The sequence below is a fragment of the Pangasianodon hypophthalmus genome, chromosome 2 (assembly GCF_027358585.1).
Source record: "Pangasianodon hypophthalmus isolate fPanHyp1 chromosome 2, fPanHyp1.pri, whole genome shotgun sequence".
Taxonomy (NCBI): Eukaryota; Metazoa; Chordata; class Actinopteri; order Siluriformes; family Pangasiidae; genus Pangasianodon; species Pangasianodon hypophthalmus.
In genome coordinates, this window is record NC_069711.1 from 29345672 (window position 1) to 29356273 (window position 10602).

General features: G+C 38.9%; 1 protein-coding gene across 1 annotated transcript; it reads right to left on the reverse strand.

The window, feature by feature from the left end:
* Positions 1 to 1603: 1603 nt before the first annotated feature.
* On the reverse strand, positions 1604 to 6161 carry s1pr5b (sphingosine-1-phosphate receptor 5b). The gene is made up of 2 exons (XM_026933271.3): positions 5968 to 6161; positions 1604 to 4253 (listed from the first exon to the last, which is right to left on the reverse strand). The coding sequence occupies exon 2, from the start codon at positions 3969 to 3971 to the stop codon at positions 2817 to 2819; it is 1155 nt and encodes a 384-aa protein (XP_026789072.1). The 5' UTR covers positions 3972 to 4253; positions 5968 to 6161; the 3' UTR covers positions 1604 to 2816.
* Positions 6162 to 10602: the final 4441 nt, after the last annotated feature.

Consider the following 10602-nt stretch of genomic DNA (forward strand, 5'->3'; position numbering starts at 1 on the left):
TAGAAAGTCTTCAGCACAGTGGTGAGCTAATACTGTGGCTAACCTCAGATAACTTTAGCGTTAAATATTACTGACATTAGCTAGCTACATCCACTTGCTTAATAAACAACTTTCCAGCGCTGAAGGTCAGCTAGCAGACGTGTAATACCTCTTTCTGTGGTTGCATAGAAACATACTGTATGTTCTAATGTATTTTAATCAGAGATTAGAAACATTACATGGAATGAAAACTGAAAACATACAAAATTTTTCGCTGAATGTAATCAAAAACGTGTGTGAAAATGTTATTTTAAAGTTCTCTAACTGGTTAATAATGTTATTCTTTCAGTCCAGTGTGATTTCAAGAACATATAGCATAACCTGAAGATTTTCTCAATAAAAAAAATATGACATTAGATAGCCACTATAGCTGTTTTTTTTTTTTTTTTGAAGATGGAGCGACAGCAGGAAAATCTGTATAGAAGATATTTCTTGTATGATTCAACAAGCAACAAATCACACTGCAAAATGTAAAAATAACTACACCAGGTTCTGAGGATGTTTCTGATAGCAGAGTAGGCTGTCATAGGTAAAGAACACTATTAACCTTTCCTTTATTTTGTTCTAACCAGCTTCTGAAAGCTAAATTTTCTTCTAACCCCTGATTTTAATATTCTTAAATGTTTTAAAGTGGACTTTTAAGGTAAAATATCTTATTTAGGGACAATCAACAGTTTTAAAAAATAAAAATATTTTGAATTTTAGATCTAAGAGAATATATTGAGTGAAATAAAAAGCATATATGCTCATAATGGGGTATTAATAGGTATTAAAATGTTTTTCTCTATTGATTTACACCATTTATTGGTTATTTAATGAGATTACGAGACTGCTTAATAAGAAATGGTCAGATAGAATCTTGTAAAACCAAACATATTTCATTTACAGAATAATAAGATTCTCTCTGTATTTGGCCATAGGTCAAAAATCTTCTTTCTCAGAATGTTCCAGAATTTCCATAATGTAAACTTAAAGTAATAGGTCTTGTTGAGCTGTAAATATACATTTCAAAATTTTAAAGTTTTGCTCTCTGGAATGTAAAAACTTTGATATCACAAAAAAGCTCTTCACTTAAATAGAACCTTATAACACCTAAGGTCACAAGATCAGTTTTGTGATTACAGTAGTCTTCCAAGATTCCTTATTTTGGATGAATGCAGTTGTCATTAAATACTTTTTGTCCTTATAAAGTTTGACCCATTGTGTTAAATGCAGATGTGTTCATAACTAATCCTTCATTGTATCCTTTAGGGGTCGCAGTTTACAGCAGCAAGTTGTGTTATTTATGATCGACACACTTTTACAGTCTTTTTTTACAGCCTCTAGTGGGCTAAGATATGTAGGGCAATGCCTATACCAGATGTGTAGACAGGGTGGCTACACTTCCTCCGACATCCTCCTTATAAAGGTTATAGCTTTTGCTGTTGTAGCATTTAAACACACAGCAAACATGCACTTGATAAAGTTTTCTGTATATCAAATTTAAACATGTTTTTTTTTTTTTCAGGCTAATTGCAGTGGTTTTTAAGGAGATATGGCAGTATGGGGGCACTAAAAGAAAACATCAGTTCTGGTCACATTTATTATTGTAGGTATAATGCAAAAAGGCACATAATTTAAGATCATTTTGATATTGAAAAATAGAAACATTCAGTACAAAGGTAAGGACAATAAAAAATGCATTGTAATGACAACAAAACTATACACAGTGACAGCTTGTTTGAAATATGAAATACATTCTAAACACAAAGTGGCCATTTTACTAATCAGCAACAAGAGGAATATTTACATGTGCATGAATTATAAAGATGTGGCAAATTTAAGCATGGAATAACACATGCTTTGAATGCTATGTTGATCAGAATGCTAACTTTTCTAATCTTCTGTGGTTTTGTTTGAGAAAAGAAAAAGCCTGGATTATCATTCTCCAGTGGTGATCAGATTGTTAAGTCTATTTAGCCGACTGTAGCTTCTGCAGGACTGAAAGATCTCTGACTACTGAAATTCTGGACCTTGCAAAATAATGTAATAACTTAAGAACTTAAAAAGTAATATTGTATGTTATGCAAAGTTATTTCCGAGTGCTTGCAAAAGGAGGCCTCCGTCTACCTTCAGAAATTCCCATAGGTTTGTTTTATAACCTTCGATTTTCCGTTGAGGTTCCTGCATCTGGCTGTGTCACAGGACTTAACTCGTAATTCACACACCGCCTACTGCCTTCCTGCTTATTCTCCTCTCTGCATACGGTAACTCTTCTGACTCAAGTTATATGAACTTTCTAAACAGTGATACAGATTCAAAGCCACAGTGTTTGTATAGCAGTCAGATTTTGGTCTGTCCATGACAGTAATTTGACTCCCCAGTAGGTGCCATCTTCAGGTGTTATTACCTGAAGGCTGCTGTTCTCATGATTTTATACCAACATCTAGGCATACCTGATTCACAATTTAAGCACCTCTTTTGATCCAAGACTCCAGAGGTCTGATGCCAAGTTCGTATTTTAGTCCCATAGGGGATACACTGTATTTGTGTGAACTTGGGCATGCTCCGACTTTTTGTGTTGGATGGATGCTGACAATGCAGTTTCTCACGCTGTTTGCCTTTTTACTTCTGTCAAAAGTTTTAAGCAGGAAACTTATCAGAGCTCCTGTTTTGCCTGTGACTGCTTGTCCCGAGAACCCTCAAGTGTTTATTTAATTCTCAAAGTGTGCTAGTGGCTTCAGGCAATTTCCGGTGCATTGGTACCATGTTCCAGCACCTGGTGACACAATCAGTCTTCACAGTTTGACAGCTTTGTTTTTTGGGGTGATGATTCGGATTGGGGAGGATGTGCCATTCCCAGAGGAGATGGTGGTCTCAAGGCCACGGTGAATGGCTGTCTCAGCTTTGCTTAAGCTACACTCTAGGAAGGGTATTCCGAGTTTCTTTACCTGACCATCTTTAGTGATCAAACAGCGACGACAGAGCAGCTTAATAATGGCCTTGCGCATGTCCTTGCTCGTCAGTGTGTATATAATAGGGTTGATCAGCGAGTTGATCATAGCCAGCCCCAGAAAGTAGTCTGCCTTGAACAAGATGGGGCATGCACCAGTTTGGCATACAAAGTCCAGCAGTAAGAGCAGGAAGAGTGGCAGCCAACAGGCAATGAAGACCCCCAGTACGATGGTAACCGTTTTTAGCAGGGCCATGTACTTCTGTGAGCGGCGTGCCAAGCCCTTGCGCCGTATGCTGCCCAGCCTCTTCGTATTTCTCTTGACCGTGTGAAATATGCGCCCGTATAGCACGACAATGGCAAGCAGGATGGCACTGAAGACAGTGACGCAGAACAGGACATAGCTTTTGGAATAGAGTGGAAGTACAGTGGAGCACAGATGTAGTTGACCCATGCAATTCCAGCCTATGATGGGCAGCACACCGAGCAACACAGCCAGTGCCCAGCTGGCACCAATCAAGGCAAACATGCGGTTGCGCTTGGTGCCATGATAGGGCTTCATCTTCACCATGGTGATGTGACGCTCAATGGCGATGGCCAAGAGGCTGATGACTGATGCGGCGAGTGTGATGAAGACTCCACCCTCCCTCAGAAACCAAAGCAGAGGGGTCAAATTAAGAGTGTTGGGCCCTGACATGATAATATTGACCATGTATGTGAATCCGGCCAGCAGATCCGACAGAGTCAGGTTGCCTAGTAAGTAATACATGGGCAGGTGGAACTTCTTGTTCTTCCAGATGGCCACCAGCACAATCGTGTTTTCCACAACAATAAGCAGGCAAATCAGAACAAATGCGATAGCTTCTGGTTTGAGCCCATCCTTGTATCTGTCCTGTTTCAGTTTCCCTGTGTAATTATAGTGGTGCCTAATGACACTATTGTTGTGGTAATCACCATAAAAGTTGAAGGAAGACAATGAGGGGGAACAAGTCCAATTCATTTTTTTTAATAGAAGGGCCAAATTTTCCTCACTGTGCTTTCAGTGCTGGATTACTTTATAAAAGTCCTTTGGTTGGGCATTGTGCAGAAGTTGCTCAACGTCAAAGAGCTATTTTTGTTTGATTTTTGTTTCCTCAATGTGTCCATTAGCCAACTTGGTAGAACCTACTCCTTCTTTTCTAGTGACATAATGTAGCGTCCCAACACCATTTCCTCCACTAGAGGGCAGAAGAGAGCAACTCAGAGTTCCAGGCTCTGCTTAACTTTCCAAAGCCCTATGGTGCTAAAACAAAGAAAAAAACAGAATTAATCTGGATTCATGAAGAAAGTAGAATGAAAGGAATATGGTGTGTATGGTGTGAGACACAAATCAGGTCACTATGGATGCTAAGTTTAACTTAACTTAAATTTAGCCTATGTGTTAATATATTTCTTGAGAAATGTACATATTAGGCTATTACATTAAGATATTAGTGGGATATTACAGTAAAAAAGGGGATTATTATTCATATCAATTCTCTCTAAACTATTTTGAAATGCAGTTAACAAAGGCTAGCTTCAGAGTGCAGAGTGCATATATATATATATATATATATATATATATATATATATATATATATATATATGTATATATATATATATATATATATATATATATATATAGAAAGCAGCATATTACGTAAGAGACCACTTTTCAGACAAAAACATAATGAAAGCTGCTGGGTTTTGTTGCAAAGATGAGAAACAAGTGTGGCAGTCTAAGTCTCCAGAAGAACTGTGGCTGCTTCTGCAAGATGCTCAGTAAAACTTACAGGTCATTTCTTTATAAAACCGCACTAATTGCACCGGAGACTACTAAATTTTTTTAAAGCAAAGGGTCGTCACACAAAATATTGACTTTGTTTCATTTATTACTGTTTACTGCTCTTTATAATATATTTTTTAAATATAGAAACATTTAATTTTAACATTTAATTATTTTTGAAAGCATCTTTGCTTTACAAGCATTTCTTTGCATGTACCTAAGACTTTTGCACAGTATATATATATATATATATAATTTTATGCAATAGCTGTCTGTTTAAAATTGTATTCCATTGGATGATCTTACAACATGAAAATGCTCCAGGATTTTTCAGCATTCCAGGGCCTCAGTCAGACACATGGTAACATTTTAAGATCTCAGGTTACACTCGCTGAAGTTCACTACCCGGGACTCCAACAACGGAAAGTGGGGCTGCATAATGCATCGCATGTTAATCCTTATTGTGATATTATCGGCTTTCACTAGACATCTTATAAAGCTTCAAAGTGCAAGCAAAGTGCTAAAGATCTCTCTAACCAATCTTTGAAGTTGTATTATGTGCTTTATCGAGACACCAGATGAGAGTTTTGGATGAATCAAATGGAAATCATTTTGGTTCAGGACAATTTTGGACCACATCCCACATCTCATCTAGGAAAATAGGTTTCTTTTAGAATTCAAAGCATACTGCAATTGAAATATGTGGCAATAATTGCAATATGATTGCGATATAATGTTGAGTCTTTATAGTCTTTATAACTCTGATTTCAACTGTAAATTGAACCTTTTGTCCTGGACTATGTGTATGTGGAAAGACGTCATTACAGCCAAACTAACACATAAAATAAATAGAAAATGCATTGAATTGCAACTTACAGCTCCGGAAATTTGAATGAAAGTTAAAAAGTTGAAAGTGTTCCTTACAGTCTTCATTACACTGTCATTCAAGTAGCATAATCAAGTAATCTTGGTTATTATGTATTAATACATACCAATAATAAACCAAATTCACTGGTGACTATTAGATGCCCTAATCTGACATTCAGCAGTGCATCTGAATCTGACAGTTATGCAAAAAGAACAACAGGTTTTATTGCTGTATGATACAAAGGAAAACTTCTTACACTTACATTTTTACACTAGTGTTGATATTTGCTCATGAAGAAAAGAAAAAGTGGAAAACCTTACTTACCAGAGTAATGAAGGCTGGGGGTGGATAGTATTGTGCAGCATGTGGGGAGTGAAACCCATTCTGAGTTGAGACAGACGTGCAGTTCATACACTGAACAGGAGTGGGCTGGACTACTGTCTATTTCTCCTCCTGCTCTCTCTTCATCACACTTTCCACCCACTTTTCTTGCTCTTTGCTTTCTGCAGTAACTCTCCTCCCATTATGAATTATGGTTTTGAATTGAATGCAAACAAGACCATATTTCAACTTGACATATTTAAAAGATAACTAGAATCACCATCAAAAATGTAGCTTATATTTTCTGAGATGTTTTATTGCAGCTGGTAATAAAGTTTTCTCGTTGTCAAGGGAAATTAATTGTACATAAATTTCCATGCATGCAAAATCAGCCAAGAAGTTAATTGTCTGATGTTTGCTTTAGTTTTTCACTGGAGCACCAAGGCTAATGTAGTTAAAAAGAAAGAAAGAGCTGAGGAAAATTCATGCCAACTAATTTACATAATCTCAAACTTGTTTCTGACACTGTATGGCACTATTTTACATACATAAAAATTGACAAAAGTTTCAACCTGTAGTAGTACACAACCTGAAGCACATAGTTTATTGTAATTCTATACATGCAATTTGCACAATGCTTAACTGGTAGCTATAAACTTCTCTTACTTCTTAGCTACTTTAACCTCATATCTTCAGTACAAAGCTAAACAAAACAGAATAAAACAAAAAACTTCACACACCAGATATGTTTTGGGTAAGAAGAAAACTGTATAATTTCATTTTGTTTTGTTTCATCATACATTCTCAGAAAGGTACAAATCTATACTTTTCCTTGTCACTTGGATGGTACCATTAAAATGACATTTTTTGTACATTTAGTATGAATGAATACTGTAGCTTTAAAAATAATTTAAGGTACATAATTGGACCTAATTAAGGGTCTAATTAAAGCTGTCACCTAAACGCCAGAATCGGTGTTGCTTCACACAAACATGGCCACAGACTACAACTCCCAGAACCGAGAGCGGCCTACAGGCCTGGCCGCTGAAGACTACGACTACAACATCAAACAGCCACCAACTCTATCATGTTCACATTTACCGTCCTACTGATTACATAGGCCTGAGCTCACTTACACAATCGTGCCAACAGTATATAAGGACACTTGTTCCACCACCACAGTGTGAAGTATACGCTGGTGTTTTTTACCCATCGATACCAAGCCTTTATCTTGCCATAGTGTTTTCTGGTTATTTAGTTTATATCATTGTCTTTTGCCCTGGTTATTCTGATTGCACTTTGGCTGACTACTGCCTGTATCCTGTCCTTGATCTTGCCTTATGTTTTGGATTTGTTTGCCTGTTGTTTTAATAAAAATTTGAAGCTGCAACAGGCTCCCTCTCTGCCACCTGACAGAATACTTCGTCTGCACATGGAGGCAGCAGGATTTCAAGAGTGGTAACAGGCCCTGGCCTCCTAAGGCCGCTTTGTCAGTGAGCAGCAACAGCAGATTGCCATAATCAACACCCAGCTACCACAACTCTCCAGCACGCTAGCACCTACACCAGCTACTATGGTGGCACCCTCTCAATCTGCCCCGTCGCTGACTTCTCCTGAGTGAAGGGAAGTAGGAGAGCAACTGCTCATGCTCTGACAAGGCAGAATGCCACCGGGTTCGCATTAGAGTTCTGCACCCTCGCCACTGGCAGTGGCTGGACCAAGTCAGTGATAAAGGCAGCTTATCCTCAGGGATTGAACCCCGTCATTCTAATGGAACTGGCTTGCTGTGGTGATCAATCATCCCTCGTCAATCTTTCCATCCGTCCCTACCACTTACTAATGAACCAGAGCGGCAAATCACAGATAACTTCTGTGATGGAAATCTCCGAGCCTGAACCCATGCAACTCGGACAAGCTAAGTTGATGGATGTGGAACGCCAAAGTTGGGCTTTTACAGTGGCGGTCCTCAGCAATCTGGGTCTTCATGGACCAGGATAAAGTCACTGCTGTCACCAAGTGGCCGAACGCTACCACAGTGAAAGAGCTTCCAAGAGGTTCACAAGAGGTTCCTGGGGTTTGCCAACTTCTACCGCCAGTTCATCAGAGGGTTCAGCTCTATTGCCACACCCCTCACATCCCTACTCTAGAAAGGGCCCAAAAAGCTACAATGGAACCCCTCAACAGACCAAGCATTTCAACAGCTCACAGAAGCATTCACGTCAGCCTCTATCTTGAAACACCCAGACCCTTCCAGGCCATTCACTGTGGAAGTGGATACTTCGCCTGCTACTGGACAAGCAGGTACTCACAAAACCCACCAACTTATATAGGGGAAGTACTGGTGGCCCCACATGCTCTCCAACATCCAAAGGCTCATCTCTTCATGTACAGTTTATGCACAGTTCATGGTACCCAGAATGCTACCCACTGGTAAACTCCTTCTGCTCCCCATACCACAACGACCATGGTCTCACCTTGCCATAGACTTTGTCACAACTTTGCCATGTTCTCAAGGTAACACAGTCATCATGGTGGTCGTAGACAGATTCTCCAATTCTCTTCATCTGATTCCCCTCCCTGGTCTCCCCTCAGCCTTCAAAACGGCAGAGCTCCAACGGATATGGAGCTTAATGGAGCTTAATGGAGAAGTTAGAAGTATCACTCAGTCACACATCTGGTTACCATCCCCAAACCAGTGGCCAGGTCGAGAGGGCCAATCAAGAAATAGGCCAGTTCCTGTGAGCAACTAACCCCGCTCCAGTGTGTTCTAGGTCACCAACATCCCCTGTTTCCTTGGAACGCCAACCCCTCTGACTCCACTGCCATCGATGACTGGTTCAACAGAATTGAACAAGTGTGGGAGGTTGCACACCAACACCTAGAACATGCAACCCAGAAAAACAAGGAGTTTGCAGACAGACATTGCAATGCCACTCCACAGTACGAACCCAGAGACAGTGTATGGCTGTCCACCAAGGACATCAGGGTCATGCATGGTTGCAGAAAACTCACCCACCGCTACATAGGCCTCTTCAAAATCCTACAGAAAATAAATGAAGTCACTTACAACTCGACCTACCATGCCACTGCCGTCTTGCACCCACATTCCATGTATCTAAGCTCAAGCCAGTCATGCCAGGACCACTAGCCAACAACGACCCCCCTCCGCAACCCCAGATAGACATTGAGGGACAACTGGCATACATAGTCAAGAGAATCTTTGAATCTCTCTTTTTTCTCTTCTGTGTAATCGGGAACACAGCAGTATTTCCCATTGGGAAACCATATCCCTGTGAGAACCATTACCATAACCAGTGCCTACAAGCACTACCTGTTTACACACCTATGTATGTGGTTGTGTGTGTGTGTGTGTGTTTGTGTCTGTAGTTACATTCTGTCACTGTCGTCTGATCTGGACATCATTCACATTTGTGAATGTGAATGATGTTTGTAGGCCATAAGTTTGTATGGCTGCCGACTACTAGTTACGATTCCTGTTCTGGTTATTAAAAGGCAAATGTCTTTGCCTTTTGCCTTGGTTACACTGACTGTATCCTGACCTTTATCTTGCCTTAAGTTTTGGATTTGTTTGCCTGTTGTTTTAATAAAACTCTGAACCTACAACTGTCTCCGTCTCCGCCACCTAACAAAAACATAATAAGAGGTGCACTGCACGTATTTTCTCAGTTAAAGGTTACATACTAAAGGCACAAAAGATATATCTTCGTACCACTCAAACAACAAGGAAAAGCAAAGTTTGGTACCTTTATTTCTGAGAGTGTATTTACTTTAATTTTGCTCCTCATTCTTCAATCAATGTACAAAAAAAAACCAAAGAGCTACATTTCAGAAATGATCTGAAATCTGATGGTATTGCGGGAAATGATTCACTGTGCAGAAAAAATGGCCAAAAATGATTAGACATTTCTAAGCTAGTTATTCTAGCAACTTAGCCAAACAAATAATAACATTTTAGTTCATAGTTACACTAAATGAAGATTGTTGTGCAGAGGTACAGTCTGTCCAAAGCAGAAAAAAAATGCACAAGCTAGAACTGTGAATAGATAGAAAGTAGAGCAGCACCATATATTTGGTTGTTAAACAGTGTCACAATATTATTGGCCTTTGTAATACTGATAATATAGCAAAAGATAAGAACTATAACTAGTCATTAAGTAAGAGTAAAAAGTATGTATATATATATATATATATATATATATATATATATATATATATATATATCCTGTATAATAGATTGATTTGATTTGATTTTTTATTTTGATGCAGTTTTGCACTTTGTCCATAATTATAGTGTTTTTCATTATCTGCAAATATCAAAATGAAAAATAATAATCTTACTTTAATAGAGCTTTCTGAAGTACTATTGAAAATATATCGTTTTAAAGTGCCCTAGTAGTTGTTATGTCTGTCTTTCAATCTGCTTGTCATTGTGTGGTTTCATTTGTGTGCAGTAACCTTCTCTGTAAAGTCAAGTTCAGACTTGTCGTCATGCTTTCTCTCTCTTTTTACTCTTCTGTGTAATCGGTAACACAGCAGTATTTCCCGTTAGGAAACCATATCCCTGTGAGAACCATTACCATAACCAGTGCCTACAAGCACTACCTGTTTACACACCTA

Coding starts and splice junctions, on each gene's coding strand:
- s1pr5b (XM_026933271.3), bottom strand. CDS start 3,971: ATGAATTGGACTTGTTCCCCCTCATTGTCTTCCTTCAACTTTTATGGT.